This window comes from Anguilla anguilla, chromosome 10 (genome assembly GCF_013347855.1).
Source record: "Anguilla anguilla isolate fAngAng1 chromosome 10, fAngAng1.pri, whole genome shotgun sequence".
In the NCBI taxonomy this organism is placed as follows: Eukaryota; Metazoa; Chordata; class Actinopteri; order Anguilliformes; family Anguillidae; genus Anguilla; species Anguilla anguilla.
In genome coordinates this window covers 17,256,360-17,284,237 of record NC_049210.1, presented here as the reverse complement: position 1 = coordinate 17,284,237, position 27,878 = coordinate 17,256,360, and the positions used below count along the sequence as shown (strand labels likewise).

General features: G+C 48.0%; 1 protein-coding gene across 1 annotated transcript; it reads left to right on the top strand.

The window, feature by feature from the left end:
* Positions 1-26,565, top strand: LOC118206177 (protein crumbs homolog 2-like). Its single transcript, XM_035378467.1, has 13 exons — positions 1-280; positions 9,714-10,412; positions 11,679-11,874; positions 12,134-12,273; positions 13,861-14,043; positions 14,211-14,324; positions 18,270-19,241; positions 19,599-20,167; positions 20,488-20,653; positions 21,072-21,939; positions 22,695-22,811; positions 22,956-23,082; positions 23,719-26,565. The coding sequence occupies exons 1-13, from the start codon at positions 211-213 to the stop codon at positions 23,938-23,940; spliced, it is 4,443 nt and encodes a 1,480-aa protein (XP_035234358.1). The 5' UTR covers positions 1-210; the 3' UTR covers positions 23,941-26,565.
* The last annotated feature ends 1,313 nt before the right edge of the window (positions 26,566-27,878 follow it).

The following is a 27,878-nucleotide window of genomic DNA, read 5'->3' as shown; positions in this document are numbered from 1 at the left end:
TACACAGCCTTAGCCGAGCCGAGCTCCCTCTGTACACAGAATGCCCACATTAATGACAAAGCATGGAGTGCCTCTTGCATGCCTACAGCTAACCGGTGGGGAGAGCCAGACGGTGGATGCTAACGCAGGATGCTAAAGGGGGAAGGTACGGAGTGACGAGCCGATCTGTTTTCGGTCTGCCACGAGAGCCTTGGGGGCCCGTCGTCCGCCATGGAGTTTGCGAGAGTTCATTCAAAGTTCCGGAGGACGGTGCTGCTGGTGATGCTGATGTGTGAATGTGGTGAGTTTCATTTCTCCTCTCTACTTTCGAGCATCGGCGTGTCTGTCTCCCCCTGTGGCTCTGGGGTTATGTGGAAACGTGTTGGAGCGCTGCGCTCTCTCTGGGGGTGTGAGCTGCAGAGCGAGCGGCGGCGGCGGCGGCAGCAGCAGCGCTCGTGATTGAGAATTAGCCGATGAGGACAGCAGCGGCCAGTTGGCCGGCAGGTTGTTTGTGGATGGAGTGGTAATCTGAAAATCTGCTCACTAGGAGAACAAGCCGGCCAATCGCACTTTCAAATCCATTGTTTGAATACGTATTGCACCTTTTTTGCTAGTTTTTTTTTTTGGGCTGTTTTAACAAACTGTGGTTCCTAGAAATTGTGAGTCTGAATTAAAGGCTTGAATTCAGCATTTTAATGAATGGCAGAAGCAATAAGAACCACACTTATTTAAAAACACCTATTTTACACTACTTAGAATAACAGCTTTAGGTAGTTTACTTTTATTCAATAAATTGTTTTAGAAATGTAAATTATATTTATATTGCTGAAGGGTCACATTTACTTTGAAATATGTATAAATATGCACTGCCTTTGAAAGGATAATGGGAGGGGTTCTACTGGAAATTAAACGCTAACTTCAGGAATTGGAAATCCCCTTTCATTTTACTTTTATGAATGAATAAACTCAGTTTGTTTCAGCTGTCTAATATATTTTTAGTTGAGTCACAAAATGTCCAGTTTTTTTTTCATTCAACAGTTCATGACTTAGACAACATTATCACTTTTGTATAGATGTATAAGCTAATGTGATACTGCACCTGGGATTTAACGTTTAAGGCATTTTAAAGTGCTGCCTCACAACTTGCTTCTCTGGCCCAGTGCCTGTTGTGAGGGGTGCCGTTTGGTGCGACAGGCTGCGTAAAGATTTTTTAGGGAGCGTATTTCTTGAACCCCCCCCCTTCAAATAAAGCATTGACCTATTTTCCCCCACTCGGGAGGAGTGCCTAAAACTCGTTAAGTTTGGGGCGAGCTGACAGGGTGGGCAGGGGGTGCGTTGCATTGGGGGGCCATTGTTGCCTGTCGCCATGGCCACCTTGCTCTCTGCATCTCAACTCTGAGAGGCCAAAACAAGTGACATGAGATGGTCGGCAACAGGCCGTAAAAACGTCAGCCATTAATCGACCATTTCTAAAGAGCACCTTATCAGACTGAGGCAAACATCCTTCATAGATGTTACTACAGACTTTATAAACACTATAGTAGCTCTGCACTCTCTATAACCCTCTTCTGTGCTTTTATAGTGACTATTTTTAATCAGTAAGCACTGACAAATCATTCAATTACAGCATAAAGAGGAAACAAACCAACAGCATGGGCAGAGGGTGTAATATACTCTGCTGGTCCTTGTGTAACGGTCATGTATTTCTGTACAGCCTTCGCCATAAAGCTTTTTGACTTTGCCACGCCCCCCACCCCCCCACCCCCCCCCCACCCCCGGGGCCCAACAGCGCCGCATTTAAGTTCATTGCCGGGGTGATGCGTCCCCTGCAGAGACAAAAATGCGGCTCCAGAATGCGCGCTCGCCTTCGTGCCAAGCGCCTGGTGCGAAACTGCTGCTGCCGTTTGCAGCCGGAGCGTTTTTTGTCTGCACGCTCAGAAATAACGGTTCGGCGGTGAAAAGGACCGTGAAAAACCGCCGCTTCAGCGTGAGTTACCGAGCTGGAGGACGCAGCCTGACCTGTGCTAGCCACAGGATCGCGTTCCCTTCGCTGCCTTTGGCTGTAGAGCCCTGGGTTCGCTGCCTCAGAGAGAGAGAACTCTTCACACGCTGCAGATTCAGACCAGGGCTTCCCTCTCCTCCTACCCGCTCTTCCGATTGGCTGTGCCAGTTGTTTACAAGACAGGCACATATCTCCCCTCTCCCAGGGGTTCAGCTCTTAAAGACAGCAGATAAGTCGAGGTAGAGGGTGGGGGGTAGAAAGAGGGTGGGGGGGGGCGGGTCAGGATATTGAAAAAACAAACACCTAATATCCGAGTGGGGCACCTCTTCCCTCGCTCCGCGAACACAGACGCCAGCCAATACTGTGTGAGGGCGGGGTGTCACTCAGGGAAGGAAAGGTGCGATGCAGACACATATTATGGGATGGGGGTGGAGGGGGGGGGGGGGTGGGGCACAGGGGGAAGGGGGGAGGGCAGAGGCGGTTTCTCAGCCTGATAAACAGGTCCCCGCGCCGGTGAAAGCTGATAGGCCGCGGCCTGACAGGGTTCTGTCGGACGTCAGCGACGGCCCCTCAGACAGACGCCGCGGCGAGCCCAGATTTACGGCTGGATTTGCCGTCCCGTACAAAAACACTCCTCGGAGACGACCCCCGGCCCCACCTTTGAAGTGTGCCAAGAAAACATTCGCAGGCATTCCCATAGGCTTCCTGAGCCCCGGGGTGAAGCTGAGTTGGGGGTGGGGGGACAGAGGAGGGGACGGACAGCTGGACATGACCACCGGGTGGCGTAGGGTGCCCTGAAACCCATGTTCCTCTGGGAGACAACACGGGGAATTCTACACCTCAGAATAAACATATTATTTTCCTGGAGGGGGGGGGGGGTTCAAAGAATCACAAAGGCTGCATGGCAGACATTGTTTTCACAAAGTAAAGAATGCTATTGATCTCAGTCACTGCCAATTCCTGTGCTCATCTACTGTGGTCCCAACCCAATCAATCTCATCGCTGCAGTAGTCACTGTCTCACACCAAACAACACAAACGCAGGATATCTTGGTAGAATTGACAATGAAACTACTTTGCCGACAGTCTTTCATTCCTCCTCTTGGCCGTTAAATGCTTTCCTGGTGGACACATTGATCCAGGGTAAGACACTGCAGCTGTTATTCCCACACAGTACTACCCGTTTACTGCACTACCCATTTGAGCACCTGACTGGTTTAGTTTCTGAAGCAATTCAGGTTAAGTGCTTTGCTCAGGGGTGCAACTGCTGTTCCCCGTCTGGTACCTGAGCCTCGTACCTGTGGGTTATGGGCCCGGGTCCATCAGCACTACAGCAAGCTGCCACCTTATTACCGTCGGAATGTGTCGCTGGTGACTCACCCTTGGCACAAACAATTCATTTTTTAGCAGACACGGCGGCTTTCATGCGCTCTTCTGTTCTCGGGGAAGGGGAGAGAGAGCGGCGTTCTGTGTTTAGGACATGGCGTACGCTGCCTGAGATAAAGGCAATCTCCGCGGAGATGTATGACTGTTGCTGCGGAATGGAGGGGGGTGGTGGGGTGAGGTGGGGGGGGGGGGGTGTGACATCACCGGAGAAGCACGCCTCAGAGATGACTGGCTTCACTTCGGAGTCAGAGTGAGAGGGGCCAGGCGCAGATAGGGCAGGTGTGGGAGACATCCGCCTCTTTACCTAACATCACTCCCACATCTGACTTCTGCACTCAGATCAGCCTGTGCCAGTGGTTGCTGTGTGTGTGAGTCTGTCTGACTGTCTGACTGTCTGTCTGTGTGTGTGTGTGTATGTGTGCGTGTGTGCATGCATTTGTTGGAGTGTGTGTGTGTGTGTGTGTGTGTGTGTCTGTCTGTCTGTCTGCCTGGCTGTCTGTCTGTATGTGTGTGTGTATGTGAGCGCACGCACGTGCGTGTGCTTGTCTGAGTGTGTGTGCGTGTGTGTGTCTGTCTGTATGTGTGCGTGTATGTGTGTGCGCGTGTATGCATGTTTGTGTGTGCGTTTCTCCAGTGATGTGGAACATGTTTGGGTGTGTGTGTGAGTGTGTGTGCATGTTTGTGTGTGTGTTTTACCAGTGATGTGGAACATGTTTGTGTGTGTGGGTGTGCATGTGTGTGCGTCTCAGTGATGTGGAAGCACGCTCTGTCCCTGTACATACCTCTGACCCGTCTCAGCCTCTGTGTGTCCCAGCCTGGAGGTGGTGGTGGGGATGGAGGATGGGGAGCCTCCCAGCTTTAATCCCACAGTGTGTCTGGGGGTGTCGGGAGCTTAGAGGGGCAGATGGGTTGTGAGGTCCAAGTAGATTAAAGAAGGAAAAGCACATGGAGGTTAAAGAGTAGAGACCCACACTACAACCATACTGAGGCCCTAGGGTGAGGAGGCTCCCTCTGCAGGGCGGACCACAGAAAGGGTGAGGGTGGAGAAAACAAAGCTAGTGTTGGGGTAGAGAAGGCAGTCATGGGGTACAGCAGAGAGCACTGAGGGGGTGCACAGTGTTAGGGTGAAGCAGACAGAGGACATGTGCTGGGGAGAGGAGTCGATGTTGGGGTGCACATGGTATAATGCTGTGTACAGTAGATATCCAAGAAAATAATGTTGGAGGTTAAGCACGGTGTTTGTTTTTTGTTTTTTTTTGGGGTACAGGCTGTGTGGCATTTGCTGCAGTAGTAAAGGTTTCACATTTCACCTCGCTTGTGGCAATAACTGGACAGAAGATATTAACATTCTTTGATCAATGAGTTTAATGGAAAACTGCTTAAGTGTAATGCCAGGGTATACACTTGAGCCTTAAACAGGCCCCCTACCCCTATAGCTATGTTCATTAAAGAGAGCTTTCTGGGTTTCAAAAATGTTTACATTTAATAAGCTTAATGGGATTTTAAAAATGTACATTGTACATTACCGATTTTAAACTGTTGACCAGAATAGATTTCTGTGATGTTGTCACATTATCTTGGACTGTTATCTTGGAATTTTTAGACTCATGACAAACCGCTAACAAATGTGTTCACAGCTCACGCGCCTGAGTCTGAATGTGTTGGCTCTATTAACAATGGTTATTTGTGGAAATAGGCTAATTTGACTGGAAGCTCTGCCCCACAGCCTGCTTCCACATTGTGTCTAGCGAGTGACATCACACCCCTTTAGAGAGAGAAAAGTAGGAAAACAAAGACAGCAGCCAATTGGGTCCAGCTCAGTCTCTGACAGGTCCGCCAGGGACTTTCACTTTTTATTTTTATTGGTCTATTCAGATGTTAATACTCCACCAGAGGGAAGATGTTTGTGCGAAATCTTGACTTCATTTATTCTGGTTCAAAACCTGAGGTGCCAAGTGTTGTTTGTGTGTTCTGCTCTTTTTCTTGTAATTTTGTCTCCATAAGTAAAAAAACTGGAAAATATAAGAATTAATTTTTTATTTTTGAATTTGTTTACACATCTATGCACATGCTGAGTGTTACAATGAACACAATGAATCCTGCGAACAATTAACAACTTGAATCCACTTTTAAAACTATGACAATTTTCTGAAGCAGCATAAATAACAGTGCTCTTATTTTAGCAAATGAAATGTAAAGGGCTCAGTGAAACCGAGCAAACAGCACGTTTACTCTAGCTTCTTTTCCCCCTCGCCTTCCACAATAACAGAGGAATGGGAGAGCAACAAGAGGCATGGAGAGAGGGCTACGAAACAATGCAAATTTGCTGTACCCCCCCCCCCCCCGCCCACCCCCACCCCCCACCCCCGCCCCTCCTCCCTCCTCAGCACATCCCTCCCTCTGACAGGGGAAAAGAAGGGGTCAGGGGAGAGAGCAGGCATTCACTAATCCCGGCGCATAACTTTGGGGCTGCCATGGCAACCTCGCTTTGCCAGGCTCGGCGTCACGCACTCACCGGGCCCTCGGAGCCGCGGGCAGGAAGGAGGCCGGCCTCCCCGGCTTTGTCTCGGCCGTCCTCCGCAGCTGGGCGGGCAGGTGCGGCGGACAGCCCCGGCGGCTGAAGCGCCGCTGCGTGCGGACACTTCAGGAACAGCCTGCGCCCCCTTTATGCTCAAACCTGTGCCAGCGGGGCCCAGTCTTAAAGGGGAAACGCACACACAAAGAGAAACCCAAGTCTTGACTGAAGTATTGTCTACTTTTGTTGGGGGGGGAAAAAAACTTTTCAATTAGACAAAATAAGGGGATGAGTCATAATGCTGATTCAGATCATTGGAATTTGTATGTGAGTCACAGGGAGAACGTCATAGTGTGTTCGCATTATGGTATCAGTGGTACAGAAATGTGAAAAAGACATAATTAACCTGAATTGTTTCAGTCAATGTCCAGGTGTTAAATTGAGTGAAAAAATATTGTTAACCCCATGAGGTCTGTCTGTATAAAAGCATCTCCGAATAAATGAAATCATAGAAAACAATTTGAATGAGAACATAGTGAGTTTATGAAATACATTAACACTCTCATTATTATTTTTGTTATTAGACTGTGTGGTTGAACATGTGTGTCTTGGTATCAGTGTATCTTGGAATTGGTACCTTACGCATGTGCCTGTCCATAGATCTACTGCCTCTCACTCAGACATTTGAATGCATCTGCAGCAGGTGATCTCCCGTGATTTAATGCTGGCTAAAGAAGCATGTTGGTGCAGCTGCTTCACTACAAAGGGTTTTATGTTTCAGTGGAGATACTGAAGTCAGTGGACACTTGGGATAGCTAATATAGGACCATTTCCCCAACAACTGCCAGAACTGTCGCAGGTTCACCTGCTCCTGATGGAACTTGATGCTTCTGTTTCAAAAACCGAAGAGCTATAGGGTCTGTGAGGTTAAGAGAGTGCAGCATGCTCTTCTTGGTTCCTCTGTGTGTGTGGGGACTTAGATTGGTTTTAACTTCTTGCGTGTGGTGCTTGCGAATTGCGGGCACGCTGCGTCTTGTGGTGTCCCCGTGGTGTTCAAGGCAGGAAGGTGGTGTTGGAGACACAGCGGTTAGCCTGTTAAGATGACGCGGCTGGCCCAGGATTTGTTAGCAAGGGATCGGTGGTCAGGGTTTAATAGTATGCTCATTGACTGGTCAGACGACAGAAGCGCAGGTCAGAGGGTTGCAAGCTAAGGCTGGAACCATCTGTCACTCCTCACTGTAAGGAAAGCGGGGGACTTGGAGGAGTCAGAGTTGAGGAGCGCGTTTATTGTGCGACGCAGCACCCGCCCCCGTTCCCCCCACCCCCTGTGCCTTTTAAACTGTTTCCCCCTCTTTCTTCTGCTCTCCTTCCCCGTTATTAATATCTTCTGACAGAACTGGAGAAATCCGGGAACAAAAAGGTGATCAAAGCGCCAAGGAAAATCAGGCCTGTGGAATGCCGAGCGACCCCGCGTGGCGTCACATGATTGGCTGCTGCAGTGTGAGACAATGGAAGGGCAAAGACTGCCCCCGCACCCCCTTAAGGAGCTGTGCTTGGTCCCCACAGAAACCCCCCCCCCCCAACTACGGGGAGAAAGCCTCTGAAAAGGTCGAAACGGCAAACAATAGTGACTGGAGGACCACCTACCGCCACAGGCCGTAAGGAACTTCTGACATGCCAGAGATTAGAGTGACACGCTCCTTTGAGGACTGTGGTATTTCTTTTAGTCCTCTGCTGGGGTTAGTTGCTCCATCCTTGTTTTGTTGGTGTAATGAGAAATAGTTTGCCTACCGACAGCTATTCTTAATTTTTTATGGCACCAGAAAAGCAGGTCGATTGAGCAGGGACACATTTTTTTGAAAACGTTGAGAGGCTGATTTTTGGAACGTTCCGTAACCTTGCTGCTAATTAGTTAACCGCTTAATCAGACACAGCAAAAGAAAAACATCTATGAGCCTACAGGCAACACCACATTCACTAGCTGTCGCTGTCAAAAACAGGCAAGTTAAACAGAAAACCGCTAGAACGAGGACTGAACGCACTGCCTGTGGGAGAGGTCTGTGGCACTCGCCGCTACGTATCCACAAAAGTGACAGGTGGAATATGACAGGGCGAGCATTGGGCGAGATTGCTACTTTGCTCCCCACACTCCACCTCACTATCATCACAGTTTTTCTGCTCAGTCGACCCTATCAGCCCCCGTGTAACATACCTCTTCTCAAACTCGTAATCCTCTTCTGAGGCCAAAAGGTGGCCTGGGGCTTACACACTGTGGTGTATTCTTTCAGTGTCTGGAACATTTTCACCTAAATCTCACCTACTGTCCATACGGTACAGAATTCTGTGTTCCTTCATTCGGGCTGTCCATTGTATTTGCATAGCAAGTTCACACATTCAGCTTGACCTGTGGCCATAGATCACCTATAATATCACTATGCACACACATTTAAAGTCCTGCCTGTGGAGAGACTGCAGGGTTCCCAGAGGGTAATGGGTTCTGTCCCCTGATTAAGGCTCTGGGCTTCTAAAAGTCAAAGCAGCTGGATACGTGGTGGTATAAGGGCAGCAGAAAACAGGGCCTCAGGCTGTGATGTCACTGTCTAAACGTTGTTTCACACCAGGACCCTCCACTTAACACCTCTTTCATGACTCTTCAGTCTTCTGTGGCATTATAGGATAGCCAAGACTAGAAACAGTTGCTAGTTTTGTTATGCACAGTACACTCTTATAGGATGCAAACCCTGAATCCTGATAATCTGCCTATAGTCCTTTTGGAAGGAAGACACATTTGGATTTTGCACAAACACAAAACAGGGTAGGGGCATTTCCTAATTTTAAGAGGAAAGATCAAAATGCTGAGCAAATAATGCAGCTACTGCAGGCATTCAATCAACCAGAGGATTTGCTATTAGGACCATACAGTGAGAACTTAAGAATACATAATAATAAGAACAGGTCAATCAGCCCATGTACAGTACGTTCATCATTTAGATACAAACTAGAGAAAGTCTGATATTCAGAGAATTGAAGCCTGGACCCTCACAGTCTTTGCCCCAACTGCTTGGCCTAGCAAGATGTTCCACACATTGACAAATCTGTGTGAAAAAATACTTGATATTCCACGTAGTATTTAGCTTTGGCTAATTTCTACCTATGCGTCCTTTTACTGACAAAATTCAACCTGAAAAATCATAGTACTTTTACTGCCTTTATCAGCATAAAAACCTTTGCCTCTCTTTGCTAAGACTGAAGAGATTAAGTATCTTAAGTTTGAATGAATTTCAAGTTTGAATACATTTCATGTAGGAGCCATTTCAGTTGCACTTCTTTTTACTGTTCTCCAGAGCCTCTGTGTCTTTATCGCAGTGTTGTACCCAGAGCTGTATGCAATACTAAGCGTTGTCGGGAAAAGTTCAGACAGAGGCATTGCAACACATTTATTTTTTCTGGATTTGGCTTGATGCTCCACAATTCCAGATTTATAAACAAACAATTCACATGTGGTTAAAGAGAACATTGTTATCTTTTATGTATATATATTTTGGTTTGACCATGTAGAAATGACAACACATTTTATACATAGCTTCCCCTCATTTCAGGACACCATAATGCTTATGACAAATTAATGTTATGCAAATGAAAGTACGTTATGGAGCTCACTGTACTTTCCCACAACCAGAACTTTCCATCAAGCTGTGTTTGTTATTTGCCAGGTTTCTATCCCTTCTGGATTCTGATTAAATCTTCATGTATTAATTTCATTGATTCCCAACTGTTTAAAACCCAAGAGTTTTATGCTGAGCAATACATAATAATTTGTGTTTCTTAACAGGGGTACTCTGCTCAGAGACATTAGACAGATGTGCATCCTCCCCATGCCAGAATGGAGCCACCTGTGTGGACGGCGAGGACAGCTATCAGTGTCTCTGCCCCAGGGAAACAATGTGGTACATGGGCAAGGACTGCGAGGAGCTGTACGATGCGTGCGCTTTCGCGGACTGTCCCAACTGCACCAGCACTCCAGGCACCAGGGACTTCAGCTGCGGCTGCCCGGCTGGTTTCGGAGGCACCAACTGCACAGTCAGAACCGGCGGTTGCGAGAGCGCCCCCTGCCGGGGGGCGAGGACGGAGTGCGTGGACGGCGAAGACGGCTACACCTGCCGCTGCCCCGGCGGCCACGGCGGAGAGGACTGCCGGACCGGCGTCGGCGCCTGCCTGGAGGAACCGTGCCTGAACAACGGCAGCTGCGTGGCGCTGCCGGACGGCGGCGGGCACCGGTGCCAGTGCGGGCCGGGGTTCGGCGGCCCGCGGTGCGAGGAAGACGTCGACGAGTGCCAGTCGCACCCGTGCCAGAACGGGGCCATCTGCATGGACCGCGCGAACGGCTACCAGTGCTTCTGCGTCCCCGGTTTCCAGGGGTACCACTGCGAGATCGACATCAACGAGTGCGCCTCGCGACCCTGCGAGAACAACGGGACCTGCGTTAACGAGAAGGACCGCTACAGCTGCGAATGTCTGCTGGGCTACACAGGTGAGCGGCCCTCATCCCTCTTCAAGTTCAAATTCAAATTCAAATCAGCTTCAAACACTGGCGAGCCACCCTCATCCCTGTTCAAGTTCAAACTCAAATTAAAATTCAAATCAGTTTCATACAAAGGTGAGCAGCCCTCAACCCAGTTCAAGTTCAAATTCAGATTCAAATCAGCTTCATACACATTATCAATTCTCAATTCTCTCAATTCTCTCTCAGTGTCTCTTTCTTTTTCTCACTCTCTATTTCGGAATTTTCTAGATTACAGTGTCTGAATCCTGTCCGACCAACCAGCATGTAAACACAATTTTAAGGGCTGTTTGTGATTTTGACGTTTTCTTTAACCTTACACCTAGTTTTTTTTTTGTACCAATGGATAAACGTCCTTCAGGCACTTGCCTTTTCAGGAATTTCCCTCTCTTTCCCACAAATAAAATCTAAATAATGGAAGAACAGATGTTTTATAGCCTGCCTCTGTCTGAACCCTCCTGACGAAGCAGAGTGTTTTTGTTGGTGGGGGAAGACCCATGACACTTAAACCTGTTATGCGGTCATGAATTGAGAGAGTCTTGGCATGTGAATCCGTCCCACAAGTTTCAAAACGCCCTCATCCCCCCGCCTCTCTCTCTCTTAGTGGGTCTGGCCTGTTTCAGATGTCTTTATTGTTATCTGTAGAGCGCATGGATTAGACAGTGATGCATTCTTCGGGGAGAGATATCTCAAGTACTGAGAGCGATTGCAGACGTCTCACAGCCACAGGTTAATGGAGCAAACTGTTTTAAGCTTTAAACCAGTCTTTTAATGACGGGGAAATGGCCCTGCATGTGGAGCAGGAGACCGGGGTTAGGTTTTCAATTCAATCAAGTCTACCCACCACAGCACAGAGATTCGCTCATTGTTAACTGACCATTAAATTCCACAAAGGGACGGCCAAGACAGACAGGTCCTGAAAGATGTACGTATATTGTGTTCACTTACTGGTGAAAGAGTCAATTCTCCCTTCCTCCCTGTCTCTATTTGTCTTTACCCAGCAATACGGACTTGAGTTTGCTTTTCAGTGTAGGTCCACAGCTGGGGCATTTTGCCTTTAAGATGAAACTTTTCAGAGCATAATTTGCTATCGGCTGTAAATAAAAAGCTTGTACGTGTAGTAGTAATAAACACGTAGGCACACTCACAATATGCATAGAAGGTATACATACACACATTTAAAATATGTATTGACAGTACAACTCTCTCTGTGTTTGCGTGCTGTGTGTGTGGCAGGAGTGAACTGTGAGGTGGAGATAGATGAATGTGAGTCTGACCCCTGCCGGAACGGAGCCACCTGCCACGACCACGTGGGCCTGTACGTCTGCCAGTGCCCGCCTGGCTTCGAGGGCCTCGACTGTGAGATCGACATCGACGAGTGTGAGAGCGCCCCCTGCCTCAACGAGGGCACCTGCAACGACCTGGTGGACAGGTACGAGTCACCTCAATGCCGTATAAAATGGACAGTGGACAGGGACATAGCCTCTTTGAGTCAGTAAAACAATATTACTAGGAGGCTTCCAAGCATGTCATAATCAACCCACCCTTCCCCCCCACTACTCAGGGATTGTATCATGAATAGAGCCAGATGGTGGCGGAGACAACACTGCTACAGCAATGTAGCCCATCATAAATCAATTTCCTGAACTGAAATACAGTAAAACATGAAACATTTCTGGCATTACTTTCAGCTACGAGTGTGACTGCAGTGACACAGGGTTCACAGGAGAAGCCTGTGAAGTGGACATCCCAGAGTGCGCTTCGAACCCATGCCAGAACAACGCCACCTGCCAGGAAGGGATCAAGTCCTACAGCTGCCTCTGTTGGCCAGGTATATTCACACTGGTTACCTTTTCATTAAGTCATGTGACAAGACAGAAGGTCTCATTTCTGCTCAATACTGTGGGCTGTGAGCATGTTTAATAGAACAGTAAATAGCCTCTTTATACACTGAGGTCCAGACTGTGTGTGTGTGTGTGTGTGTCTGTGAAGGGGGCGGGCTTTCATTCTAATGACAAATACTATTACTGTCTCCTAGGAGCTGTCTTAAATAAGTGCATAACATTTTTGACCCAGTTTCCACACTATGGTACATTTGCATTTCCAGGGCTACATTACAGTTTATGAATATTCATGAAGAGGCATGTCCATGAACGGAACATTTACTGCCATTTGTATTATCATTGGACACACCTCTTAATGAATATTTATGAGTCAAAATTGAAGCATTTCAGCTAAAGAGTTTCAGAGACATCTCTACTTTTTTTCTGTGGCAATATGTCACGGGACCACAATATTTTAAATTTTAATCATGAACAAAGTTTTTCCTTCTCTTTTTCAGCTATTCAACTCTTTTTGTTGTACACATATTGAATTGAGATTAGCTGTTATTTAGCTTTTTATGTAATCTAACAATATGCATTGATAAATGTATATTTGAATGTATTATGTATGAACGATGGTGAAAATAGGCTCTATATAAGTGCTACTAATTTTCATGTAGCTTCTAATGAAATATGTTGACCACACTGAATCACAGAGAATTTCAATTCTTATGAGACACATTGCTGAGCAAATAATAATTGCGTCTAGTGTGATATGAGATGTGAAACAGTGTTGCCCTCTACTGCAAGAACAAGGCAGCTGCAAGTAATACATAAAATGGCAAAAGTGATTCAAAGTTGGTGAACGTCACTCTAATTTGAAATTTTGAAATAAATAAGGCTATTTATCCAATTTCTCTCAAATTTTAAATGAACTAATTCTGCTTGCATTGAGAATCTAAAAAAGTTATATGAAAATTTGCATTTCAATTGGTTTACGTTTCAATTTTGATTTACATTAGTTTTACATTTAAATATTTAGCCTATTGTTGGCTAACACTCATCAACAATGAAAAATATTCAAACCATCTAACCTCACTTGAATGTATAAATGCAGAGTCCATATGACAGTCTGAGCTGATAAAAGCGCTATATAAATGCAGTCCATTTACCATTATAGCTGTAACTATGGTCGAATCACTGCATAAGAAGCTTTTTTGCGCTTTAGTATGGAATTTGAATTAATAGGCCTATACGTCCCAGGAAACAGGCAGAGATAGAGCATTTATTAGGCATCGGTATGTCCTCTTGGTTAGAACTAAAATCTTGACAAATACTGGCTTTCAATCTTTCATGTTGTCGTTTGAGTGTTGTTCGTCGCACGTGCATTTGAAAGGCAATGTCAGGCGCAGAAATCCGAGTGCGTAAATCTGTGGAGGGAGAAGAAAATGTATGTACTATGAAAGGGAACGAAGGCTGTTGTTTGAGATTCACAAAATGATTCAAACCGAAAATAGGCAGTATTCTACATTGGATTAACCTTCTACAGTAGCTCAAGTGGCCATACATTCGTTCATGACGTATAAATTGTGCAGGTTATGAAGGCGATCACTGCGAGATTGACATTGACGAATGTGCGGTGGAACCCTGCCAGAATGGTGGCCACTGCTTTGAGCGCTCGAACATGACGAACTACGGCAAGTTGCCTCAGTTGGACTGGCAGTTCAGCTATGCAGACGCAGCTGGGCACCTGTGCGAGTGCCTACCTGGATTCACAGGTGAAATATATTCTTGTCATCGAGACAGTATCTATTTCGGAATTTAAAACAGTACAGTCGTAATTTAAACGGCATTCACAATTAAGCGTGTGCAATGGAATGCCTAGTTTTTCTTGGATTCATATTGCCGATGTTAAACTAACATGTGTGCTTTGTTGCTGTTTCAGGTGAAAACTGTTCAGTTAACATCGACGAGTGTGAGTCTTCGCCCTGTCAGAATGGAGCAAGCTGTGAGGACCTGGTCAACTCCTACAAATGCATTTGTCCAGCTGGCTACACAGGTGAAGAAACGTTTCGCTCTGGTTCCCTGCTCCCTGCGGCACAACAGCACCCCCTTCTGATCACAGCATATAACACCTCCCTGGTCGCTTATCTTCAGTGAGCTTCACATGGTCAGTTCTTGTTGATAACTAATTTATCACAGCACTCCCTGGTAATTTATCGAAGCACTTTGAAGCAAAATAATTATCTTCTTATCTTAATCCAGTTTTTAATCTTCTGGACTCCCGGGGTATAAATATCTCATTGCATCAAATTATTACAAAATGAGATATCTATTGTAATAATCAAGAAAAAAGAGGTTTGGGAAAAGCCACAACTAAGAGGGACAAAAGGACCAAACAAAACTGCTTCACCTGCCATATGCCAGCTGTCTTCTCTGGGTATTAAACGGTTTGTCTTTGCTGAAATTTACCAGTCAGGGGCAGAGATTAGAGACAAGCTCCTTAAACCTCAGTGGCTCCACTGAGCCTCAGTCAGATGCCAGTCAGGTTTTCATTAAAAATACATAAAAAGTGTACAATTCTGCCTGGGTCCCTGCCTTTGGAATAAACATGACAATATTAAAATGGACATATTAAAGAATACATAACACAATGTAAACCATAATTAAACAGAGTTTGATAGTGTTGTGATCATCTAGTTTATTAGAGGTAATGATGTATATTAGCAATTACGAGCAGTTACGGCAGACGTTTTGGTCTGAAACGATCCACAAGGTCGTTATGTCAAACAGCAACAAATGCAAACTACAATATGAAGCATACAACCTGACAGACATGCGCACGCCCTCTATCATGACATCACATGTAGCCATAAACGCAAATAAACACCCCGCCCTGCATGGTGCATCCCTATCGGTCCGTCCCACCCGAAACCCATGCGGAGTAATTACCGAGCCGCCTGCCACTAGCCCGCATTATTGGCCATCCATCACCCCAGACTGCAGGGCCGCATTCCTGCTGTCGCCAGTGACAGGAACCAGCTGGAGGGAGGCAGACTCCCATGGATTACAGCCCAGCGAGGGCTTCTCCGCACAGGGCAGGGGAGGGGAGGGGAGGGGAGGGGAGGGGAGGCTGGGCTCCGCCCGGGCCGGGCTCATCGCTAATAACTCCTGTCCCTGACTGGCACCCGGAGGAGGAACAACCTGCGAGTACGTGTGTGTGTGTGTGTGTGTGTGAGTGTGTGAGTGTGTGAGTGTCCGTGCGTGCATGCGCACGAGAGCGCGAAACGTCTCTCCTCCCGTCCCGTCCCGTTTGTCTGGCGTTCTTTGGCTGTGCCGCACGGACCCGGGAGGGGAATATGAAGGTTCTGGTGCTGAGGGCGATCTGGTGCGGGCTGGTGGTGCTGTCAGGTACGGTAGCCGGTCTCAGTTCTGGGGGGGTTCTGTGGGGGTGGTGGAGAAGCGCGGGAGAGAGGCGGAGAGAGGCTCTCTCATGTGGAATGGAATTTAAGCAGGCTAAACACAGCCTCTGCGCTCTCTCTATGGCAGCGACCCGCAGGTTCGCAGAGCCGTCTGGTTCTGCATTGATCAGAGTTTAAAAAAAACAAAAACCGCTATTTATGCCACGCTTAGTTGTCATATTGATTTTTTAGGGGGATGGAATATGTGAATGCAATGAATAAAGATAGTGTCTAGTGTAAAAACAAGGCAGACAGCTTTTATGTTGCAAGGTGCACTGGCATCCATGAAAGAGACTAAGCTAGACACAGAAACAAATAGCTGTACTGAGTAATGTGTTTTGATTTGAACAGGTCCTCTGATCTGAAACCTTTCCTGAGACGTGCGGCTAATTTAAATTTTGAAAGTAATAGCACGACACCGCCTGTCACAGTACTGGCCATGTGAAGGTTTGGTAGGAGGAGAATGGAACTGGGGTTATGGGTTAGCTATCAAGCACTTGACCCAAACCCCACTGGAAACATCTGGTCCAAATTGCAGTAAAGACAAGCAGAATGCTGATAAGATGCTTGAAGGGTGGGAGGGGGATTCAAACTGTGAAGTCTTGTTCTTAATTTTGACAGAGCAATTCTAAAGGAATTTTTACATTTGAAAGGCCAATTATGACTTTTTGTACGAGTAATTTTTTTACATTTTTTAAAAGAAGGATGAAAAAATAAACAATAAAGTCTGAATTTAATGCTCCCCCCATCTTGGTGTGGAGGGTACAGTATCAAAGATGTGTGAAGTCTTCTTTTTAGCTAAAGGGGATCAAGGAGACATCAAAATAATGTGTCGTACTGCATGTATGGCAACAGTTCCTAATCAAACTATCCATGATCAAACAGCCACAGTATCTTTCAGACGCTTTTTTGACAGCTGACATATGTTAACAACGTTTTCCCAGAAATCAGTGACTACAAGGCACAAAAAAGGATTTGGATGGATACATGTAGAGATCATATTAGATGGAAACAGGAATCTTGGGTTCATTTGATTTAAAAAGCTGTCGGTAACATCTATCAATATAATCAATGCTCATCTTTCGTCTGTTTCTGGTATCTGTCAAGGAAGTCACAAACGAGCCACAAACTAGATCAGTGGAAAACAAAAGACGTTTTAATCAGGTTGAGTCATCGACTGGTAGACATGCAGTCGCTCACTAACAGACCGCAGATATAATCACATTACACGACACAGCCGGGTTACTGCGGGCTCCTGATTCACAGCCATTTGGTGTAAGAACACAGGCCCTTAGATTCAACTGAGGCATCCAGGTATAGCGCACAGGTGCAGCGGGAGACCATGAGAAGAACCAGGCGTGGTCGACGGACTGTGAGAATAACTAACAGAAACCGAACCTGTTCTTTAATGTGCCTCTTTCACAAACAACTAGTGCCCTATAGCGAAAGGCCTGTCCAGTCCCTTCGAAAGAATTTTAAAGGCATTTTATGGCTTTTTAGAAAAGCATGAAAAATAAACAACGTGCGTGGGCTTGAAACTAGGAATGCAATTTTCTTTTTCTTTTTTTTTTTAATCGGATAATGATAACAGCCAAGAAAAACAATATGAAAACAGTGACACTGTGTGTTTATGAAAGGCATCCTAAGTGTTACTCAAAATAATTTAATTTTAGATTCACTGTTTTAACAAATTGCCTCACCCTGAAAGAAAATAAGTCCCATCTGGACTGTTTATGAGAATGTTAAGTGTTAAATGGAAAGTTGACAATATTTCCAAATTACATGGGAGCGCCAATGTTGTGCTCAATCACAAAAACAATACAAAAACAAGCATCCATGTTCAACAAGTGAGTCCAACAAAGGTACCACTGCTTTAACTGACTCCTTATGATTTCTAGTTACACAGTAGACAACATAGATACCAGCTAATATAACCCGTTTCATTGATGTTCTGAAAATGTAAATGTTACAGTAAAAAAATTTTTTTTTAAAAACTCTTAAAAACTCTTAAAAACTGTTGGTCTGGTTAATATTCAAAATGCTGTTTGCATGTGGACCAGATTTAATGATCAAATGCTATGGGAGCCATTAAAGTTAATGGTTAACCGATTAGACTTGGCTCCACAAACCCATCAGTAAAAGTGGGCGAAGAGCACCCCGGTATTCTAAACCAGCGTTTCCCAAAGTGTTTCCTTCCGTGGCACACTTTCCAAATGTACAGAATCTCATGGCGCACCATGCCGAAAAAAAAAAAAAACGCGAGCGACGTACTGACGTTGATGTGACGTGCCAACAGTAGGCCTAAATGTTCTTTTGGGGTTTTAATTAAGCAATGTGCATTTTAATTACTTTTACTTTGGCTTTTGTGAATGGGATTTGTTCATTTAAGTGTTTTAAATTCATTTGAACATAAACATTTTTTTAAAAGGTTTTTTCACACCTGACCTTGCCTGACGGCACACCGGAGGGCCGCGGCACGCCGGTTGGGAAACGCTGCTCTACAGAGCGCTCGCTAACGCTAACGCTAACGGCTCTCCCCGCAGGCACGGACTGCGAGACGGACATCGACGAGTGCGAGAGCGGGCCCTGCCAGAACGGGGCGGAGTGCGAGGACGGCGTCGCCCACTACACCTGCCGCTGCCCCGCCCCCGCCGAGCCCGGGGAGGAGCCCTGGGGGGGCCGCGACTGCGACGTGCGCCTGGTGGGCTGCGCGGGTCACCGGTGCCAGAACGGCGCCACCTGCGCCCCCCTGCTGCGGGACGGTGAGCACGGGCACGCGTGCCTCTGCCCGCCCGGCTTCCGCGGGGACCTGTGCGACGCGCCCACCACCTTCTCCTTCTCCGCCCCGGGCTTCGCGACGGTGGAGACGGCGCACCCGAACCGGAGCTGGGGGGAGGCGGACCCCCAGGGGCCCGGCGTGAAGCTGCGGTTCCGCACCACCCTGCCGGACGGCGTCCTGTTCTACTGGGGCGGCGGCGGCGGTGATGATGGTGGTGGCGGCAGCGACGGCCTCCTCCTGGAGCTGGCAGGGGGGCGTCTCCGCGCCGAAGCCGTCTGGCAGGGCACGGAGCTGGCGGTGGCGCTCCCGGGCGCGGTCAGCGACGGCGGTTGGCGCGAGGTCGCCGTGGCTCTGGGCGAGACGCTGGTGCTGGAGGCGAGGGGGGCGGGCTGCGAGGGCGGGGACTGCAGGGCGGAGGCCGCCGCCCCCCCGGGCCACGCCCGCTTCCGCCCTCCGGACTTCTTCAAGCGGGCGACGGTGGGCGGGGTCCCGCCGGAGCACTGGAACGGCGATGGGAGCGGGGCGGGGTTCGTGGGCTGCATGCAGGACCTGCTGATTGACGGCTGGCCCGTCCTACCCCAGGCCTTCTCCCTGAACCAGAGCCTGGAGCTGGGCTGCAACAAGACTGAGTGGTGCCACCTCGACCCCTGCTCCGGCCACGGAGACTGCGTCGACCTGTGGACCCGCTTCAGATGTGATTGCCACCGCCCCTTCCATGGGCCCAGCTGTGCGGAGGGTAAGATCTCATAGCTTTCCTGTCCTCTCCTTCAGATTAATGCACAGGTACACTAACATGTTGGATCCTCTATCAGAAATATGATTTCTGAGTTAACGACCTCGGTTTAAGTGTCTTCTCTCCATCTGAAAGAAAAACGTGTTTTTGGCTGGACCGCAACAGCGGGGCCAGCCCTACAAACGCGAATGTCCGTGACTGACTGAGTGACTGAGTGACTGAGTGACGAAGTTACACCATTGGTCGGCCGAGTTATGAAGTTACACCGTTGGTCGGCCGGATCACGTGTGTTAGGTCCAGCCATATACTATGTTTCCTAGTCTTGTTTTTTGTTTTACACGTTTTCACATTTTTCCTCAGAGTTTTCGATGTGGACGTTCGCGCACGAGGACACGGAGAGCTTCGCCCGGTACGAGGTCGCCGGCGGCCATGACAGCCACAACTTCAGCGTCTCCTTCTTCCTGCGTTCGCTCAAGCAGGAAGGCCTGCTCTTCCAGCTGAGGCGGGGCGGGCGCGCGCGCTTCACCGCCTTCCTGAGGGCGGGCGTGGTCGCCGCCAGCGGCCTGTACGGGCACAACGCCTCCAGCCAAATTTCCGTCGCCACCGGGAATAAGACGCTGCTGACGGTGGAGTTCCGGCGCGGCCTGGCCTCTGTCCGGCACGCCGAACATCACGTCTCGCTGGCGGCCGTCGGCGTGGTGACGGTGAGAGCGGGGGACGCGTTGTACGTCGGAGGCCTCCCCGGGGGGAGCGGCGCGGAGCAGTGGGGGGGCTGCTTCAAGGGCTGCCTGCAGGACCTTCGTCTGGACGACGCGCGTCTGGCCCTGAACGAGCAGGACGCCGCGGAGGAGCCCGCCGCTGAGCTGAGCTACTTCCCAAACCGTACTGAGCATGTGCAGAAGGGCTGCCTTAGTGACAACACCTGCCAGGTACAAGGCAGCTGCCATGGTAACACAAAAACACTAGCTGCAGTAACACTAACTACAGGCCTAGTACATCAGGAGGCAGATGATAATAATAATAATAATAATAATAATAATAATAATAATAATAATATTAGTAACTTATTGAATTGAAAACTGGAACAGCAGTGAATGCATTACCATCTGTACCTATAAGTAGCGTGCTTAGAAGTATATAAGTAGAAATACAGCCCGCAAGACACGCTCATGTTAAGCAGGTGTTTGGAGCTGTTGGGCGTTGGACCGCAGGGACGGTGTGACCCCCGATGTTTCGTTTCGCCCCGAAGGCGGAGCCGTGTCGGAACGGAGGAGAGTGCTCGGTCGTGTGGAACGACTTCGCGTGCCGCTGCCCGCTGAACTTCACCGGGAGGACGTGCGAGACGCGCGTGTGGTGCGTCAGCGACCCCTGCGTCATGGGCGGCCGCTGCGTGGACCTGCCCGACGGCTACGAGTGTGAGTCCGGAGCTTCTGGAACGTTCCGTTCCTCGTACACCTGCTTCTGCCCCCGCGCAGACTTTAGCCTCTCAGGGCCTGGAGCGCACTCAAAGATATGTTTGTCATCCCTTTTAAAAAATAAATAAAAAAACAATGTTAGTAAATATATTGTAAATATATATATATTTTTTTGAAAACAAGCACAAGGGGGCTTCCAGTGGCGTAGCCCATAGAGCGCCTTCCACATGCTCATTGCGAGCCGCGACGTTAGCAGTTCGAGTCCGACCGCCGACCTTTGCTGCATGTCTCTCTCTCTCTCTCCTCCTAGTTCTTCCTGTCTCTCTACAATATTCTGTCTAGAAAAAAGCCCAAAAAAAAAACAAGCACAAAACATATCTGTTAGTAAATCAAAAAATGTTTTTTTAAAAACACCCAGGCCTGACCAACGGCACGTTTGAAGACAACGACCTGCAGTTCAGGGCCAACGGCTCCCTGGTGGGCCCCGTGACGAACGTCTCCCTGTGGCTGCGGACGCGGGAGGAGAACGGCGTGCTGCTGAGGGCCCGGAGCGGGGCGGAGCTCTTCTGCGTGGGCCTGCTCAACTCCTCCGTCCTGGTGAAGATCAGCAGCGGGAACAGCCTGGAGCTGCTGGCCTTCGCCAGCGACCAGCTGGTGGCCGACGGCGACTGGCACCGCGTGGAGGTCTCCATGGCGGACCCCAGGCAGGCCGCGTCGCGCTGGACGGTGGCCGTGGACGGGCGGGACGGGGGCGGGAGCCTGGGCGCCGCCGGCAACCTGGACTTCCTGAACGAGTCCTGGGTGCGGCTGGCGGAGAACTTCACGGGCTGCCTGGGGGAGGTGCGGGTCGGGGGGGTCTACCTGCCCTTCGTCCCCGACGGGGGGAGCCCCCCGCCGCAGCAGGCCCGCTTCCTCCGGGAGGGGGGCGAGGACGTGCGGCTGGGGTGCGCGGGGCCCCCCGTCTGCGCGTCGGGGCCCTGCCTGAACGGCGGGGCGTGCGAGGACCTCTTCCACCTGTTCGGCTGCTCGTGCGCGGCGGGCTGGGAGGGGCCGCGGTGCGAGCGGGACGCCGACGACTGCGCCGCCGGGCCCTGCGTCCGCGGCGCCTGCGTCGACCGGCTGGCCGACTTCGGCTGCGACTGCCCGCCCGGGTACGGGGGCAAGCGCTGCCAGGAGGACCTGGACGAGTGCCGGGGGCACGGCTGCCGGAACGGGGGCACCTGCGTGGACGGGGTGGCCCGCTACACCTGCGTCTGCCCGCACAACTTCACCGGGCCCCTCTGCGAGTGAGTCGCCTGATGTTTCATTATCCATCGGGATGTTCCCTTTGCATCCTAAAGGCAGAACGTGACACGGCACAGCACGACAGCACCGTGCACGAATAACGCATGAGCTGGTGGTGATGTCACTTCACGTCCTCGTTCAGGAGTCTGCTTGCGGTTAACGCGGAAGACTCGCAAAGGGATTTGGATAAAAAATGGGGGTAGGGCAGGTCTGCTATGGTTGGTTAACAAAGCTCCCGTAATGGGCGGAGCCACAAGACTCATTGATCTGTATGAGTTTATAACATAGCATAACATAACATGGTCAAGTCAGAGTCAGAGTATTTGGACGTAAAAATTGACTGAAGAATGAACAGCATGCACTCTACTCTACACCAAGGGTGTAATTTATGGGGGGATGGGCAGTTACAACCCCCTCAATATTACAAAACAGGCTAAATAACACCCCAGGAATATAGCACGGTGATGAGAAAAATAATTTCATATTAGGAAGATGAGTATGTCATGTTCCAATTTTGATATGCTGATCAACAGTCTGGAGTATTTCCTTCATAGAATTCACCAGGAATGATCATTTCATAGCTGTTATTTTGGGGTGGGGGGGAAACTGCACCCCCCTAAAAGGTTGCAGCTCTCAGGGTCTGTGCATTTTAACCGCACCCCCCCCCCAATATTCAAACTAAAGTTGCGGCCTAGCCCTACACGACGCATGCAGGGACAGTGACGGACGTGTGCTGTGCTGTGTGTCCGTCCCTCAGGTGGAGTTTCCCCCCCTTGCAGTGCGGTCAGGACCCGCCGTGCGAAAACGGGGGGGTCTGCAGTGACGGGATCTGGGGGACCAACTGCACCTGTGTAGCCGGCTACTCGGGGGACAGGTGAGACTGGAACTAAAAAACCCTCCATCTCAAAAAAGCAGTTGGAACACAAGTCACAGCTACTCTGCAACAACCAAACAACAACATAAATCAACATTGTAATCCTGTTCAGGTCCCATTTCATCTATTGCATTGTACCCCTAGGTGTGAGGTAGAGGTTGACGAGTGCGAGTCGAACCCCTGCCAGAACGGCGGATCCTGCCTGAACAGACTCAACAGGTTCCAGTGCGTGTGCGCGGCGGGCTTCGTCGGCCCGCAATGCGAGAACGTCGTAAGTCAACCTCCCCCCTCAATTTGTGGTTTCTGAGCACACCAGTGCCATCTCTCTTATTCTTAATGATGTTCTTAATGATGTTGGTCAGCTTAAGACTTGACTTTTATTGGCACAACTCTGTCAACAAATGCCAATAACAGACAATAACAGTGATCAAAAGGCTAGAATAAAAACTAGATACTGAAAGCTCTCATATACCTGCACTAAAGAAGAATTTGATCACACGTGACTAACCAGAAACACCTGTGAAGCCATTTGTTTTGTTGCCAAATGATGATGCCCCAAAATGGGTGGACTATTATTAAGTGCTGTAATTTTTATATGGTGAAACTGTAATTTTTATATGGTGAAACCAAAATGTATAAAAAATAGCCTTAAAAATAAAAGCTGAGAATGTGCACTTCAACCACATGAATCGTTTGATTTCAAATCTAAAATTGTGCCATAAAGAGTCAAATCAAGAAAAAATATGTATATATATGTATAACACATATGTATATACACATACACACACACATTTATTTATATATACATATATATATATATATATATATATATATAAGAGCAGTGTGCCGAGGCGAGTGAGTAACTGAGGAACTGGCAGTGACCCCTCTCTCCCCTTCCCCCTGGCAGAAGCAGCCACAGAAATTTCAGGTCTCCCTGCTGGTGGTGGCGGTCCCGCTGGCCTGCTGCTGCCTGCTGCTGGCCGCCATCGGCCTGGTCTTCATGGTGATGACGGCGCGGAAGAAGCGCCAGTCGGAGGGCACCTACAGCCCCAGCCAGCAGGAGGTGGCGGGGGCGCGGCTGGAGATGGACAGCGTCCTCAAGGTGCCCCCCGAGGAGCGGCTGATCTGACGGCGCGGGCGGGGAGAGGGGGGCGAGGGTGGGGGAGGCGCGGTGGGTCCTCGAGGAGGAGCGGAACGCCGTTCTGCTCCACACTGGGAGTTCCTCTGGCCCTTTGAACTGAGGCAGGTGGAAAGATGGAACAGCTGCTGGGAGGGAAAAACAAATACGGTTCCCAGTTAAACTGAAAACTTTCCATGGACTCTTCTGCCACATTGATACCACCGCCACCCTCCCCCCCTTCTCTGGCTCTGAGGTGGGTAAGCGGGTCCATGCCCTACCCGCTGTTCATTTGTACCCATTTCACCCCCAACGTGGGCTGTACCAAGGAGACACTGATCTCAGACTGCTGAAGAAGGGAGACTGAATTCAGACCAACCCCCACTGTTGTTTTCATTGCGTTTCGCTGAACATCGTATCCTGTTCTGTCCTGGTCTTTGTGCGAGGACCTTTCTACACTGGAATTCGCTCTCTAAGAGTCATTAACGAGGACCCTCATCTCTGGTACACACTTCAGCACCCTTAGTGTGTACACAGTAGCAGGTGGCTAGCTTTTAGCTGCCCCCTGCATCCAGGCATCAGGACAAAGCCACAAAATCTTGCTCCTTTTTTCCCCTACCTGTAATGTGAGTTCATTGTGTGACAATTTTACACAGCTTTTATTTGTTCGTATGACTGTGTCATGCTGAGATATTATAACGTTACTGTGAAAGAGGTAAATTGCCCCAAACAACAGAGGTGCACTGGTTTGGCTCTGTGCTAATTTAGAATCTAATTGTAATTTAACTATACCCTGTTGTGCAGTCCTGCCACCCCGTTCCCCCAAACGATAGTGTTGTGTTTAAAGACAAAAAGAAATCAACTATGAATAATTTCCAAGAAATCTGACATCTCCGTCTTTGATGTGCCAACTAAAGACCTGAGTAGTTTATTTATTTATTTCTCTTTGAGGATGACAGATGATTTCCCTCACCGTGTAAGCGAAGACCTGTATTCAAGCAGTGGGGCGCCTTTTGTCTATTTGACACTCCAGCCTCCAGACAATAATGAGGCTAAAGAGCTGAGAAGCATGCAAGCTACATACAGTATCTCTGCAGATAGTAGTGGAATAACAGACATCTGAGTATTCATCTCATTTCCTTTCTAACTACTGAAAAATATCTTTTTTTTTTGTCTTAAATACTAGCATAGAATTGTATTTATCTTTTAGCTGTTAGCTGTTGGTACCAGCTTATCTACAATGCACTGTACATTTACACTGTAAATTTCAAAGAATCGACACTGGATTATCTGCTTGTGAAATCTTGCGTGAAAGGTTGCGTCAATAATCAAGCTGCAGCTGTTTCGCTTAGACATGCAGACGGCATACATGGCATGCGGCATTGCGTAGCAACATAGCAGGGCTGCATGTTTTTGCAGTATAAAATTGTGTGGGTGGGTGTGTGTGTGTGTGCGTGCGTGTGCATGTAATAAAGGGTTGCAGAGGAAATATGCCACAGACTTGAAGACAAAATGTGCCAGGTTGAATAATTAAGTTCTTTTCTTAAAACAAATTTTACATAACTTATATAGGATGATCAGGACCAGTGGACACAGTAAGTCTATGCAAAATTATCGAAGGCATACAAATCAATCTCTTTAAGGGAAAAAAAGAACATTTGTAAGATCCTTTTTATACAGAAATGTTACAAATGCCCTCTGCCCCTACACAAATGAAAAAACTGTAGTGCGAAACTGTATACAGCATATGTGCCTTGCTTACATCTGCCTGAATACATACCCTGCCGTAGCAACAGCTTCACTCATTTGATCTCGTTCATTCAGCATAAATGCTCCACACCACACAGGCGTGTTTGAGCACATACAAAGCAAAGCTACATGACCTTGTGCAATGGAATGGCCAGTTCTGCAAACTTGCATGTCCAGAGGAATTTTGTACAAGAAAGTGTGATTAAATGCAGAGTATGAAAGAGCATAGCGGTCTCTCTGCATGCCCCCTACAGCGCACAGCAGTTTAATTAGCGATAATCGAACATATTCACAGGTAGAGTCATCATAAAATATACTGGCATGCCACATTCCTAACGTGGGGGGAAAAAAGCTAGGTCACCAGTTCCACATGTACAAACAATGTCTTCCATTAACTGGAAATTCTAGAAACCATCTTTATGAAAATGACCTTTTTGCATGTGTGGCGACTTCTCCAGAAATGAAGAGTTCATTATGTCTAATAGGGTCGCGCAAACATTATATTCACGCTGAATATTGTTTATTTTGGTATACAAGTGGCTCATGTATTGGCACCTATATAAGTACATGGGAGATGTCACCTTTAAGTGAGGACCGAAATGGATTGTTGTTTTCTGTGAAACCAGGAAGTTATAACGCAGTGGCAGTGACATACAGTAGTAAGATATCACAGTAAGCCATTTTCACTTTCCTTTACATGCCTCACTAAAAAGGAAATACATATTCTTCATCCATCAAAACACAAACAGTGTGGAGAGTTCATCTAGATGCGAGTACCAGGAAATCAACGACATGAGAGATATTATGCTGACACAAGCTTGTTGCTAATGTTTTTATCCAAATCTCGGTACGTGAAAAACGCATAATAAACAGTGGTGTCTTACCGTTCTTGTGTTGTGCTGATGATACTCTACTTGTGTAATCACCACTACAGTAATTGGGTACCGTCTTGCTGAATACACTCATTTCGGAAGACACAAAGTCAACACCAGGAGCTTAATAATAGTAAAAACAGATATCAAGGAAAATGCTTACTTTATTTTTTTCATGTACTCATTATTGTGAATTCAATAACCTGACAGCAGTTGGGGGATGTCTTGTAAATACTGTGAGGTCAAAGGTGACTGTGTCCTTTCCGGTATCACGTGGGCAGCGTCACTGCTGGAAGTAAAGTTTGTGTTCTGTAAATAAATATTGTAACACGGAAAAAGTCGTGACCTGCATATCACACCCTCTGATAGGGGAAAGTGCTTATAAATGGGACTGGTCCATCAAATATGCTAAAGGACGGCGTGGAGGAAATGATAGAGACCTGACAATTGCAGCAGTAAACAAACATAATATACATCTTTCAGGACCTGTCACAGTTGGTCCACAGAGGAAATAACAAACAAACAAAAAAACAAAACGAAAAAAAAAAATTCTTCAAATAAATCTGAAGCAGAAAGGCCCACTGCAAACATGAAGCAAACGCAGAGTAACATATTCATAATCGCACATAAACAAGAGCAAAGTGCATGACAAACCATGACAGCGTGAGGCTAAAATCATGCCATTCAATACTGGTGCACAACAAAAAAAAAACCAGGAAAAAAAAAAAACATATCCCCCAAAGTAAACTCCAAAGTGCTTAATATTACAACAGAGGGCATATAATTTCACAGCCATTTTTGAATATACTCTCTTAAAAAAAAAAAGCTTGAAATGATAACTGACAAAGCAATAACAAAGTCAACACATCGTATGACACTCAGTGGCATATTGTTTTGGCATGGTACGAGTCCCTAAACTGTGTCTGTTATGGTAAGGCAACTTTTTAGACACAACTTCACGCTCACTATTTTTGCAGCATCTTTCCAGAGTTTACGTGTCTCTCACCAGGTACTGTAACACTCACTGCTCTGACTCAAAAAATTTAAAGCTGAGAATCTCAGTCACGGACCTGGCCAGACATGTACACCCGCGCGGTGGAGCACACTGAGGAGGACCACACCCGCGCGGTGGAGCACACCAAGGAGGATCACACCTGCACGGTGGAGCACACTGAGGAGGATCACACCTGCGCGGTGGAGAACACCGAGGAGGATCACACCTGCGCGATGGAGCACACTGAGGAGGATCAGTGTAATCTCACGATACGCCGTCTTGCCTGAAATGCAGACCGTCGGACGGAGGAAAAACTCACTTCTACTTTTCAGCCT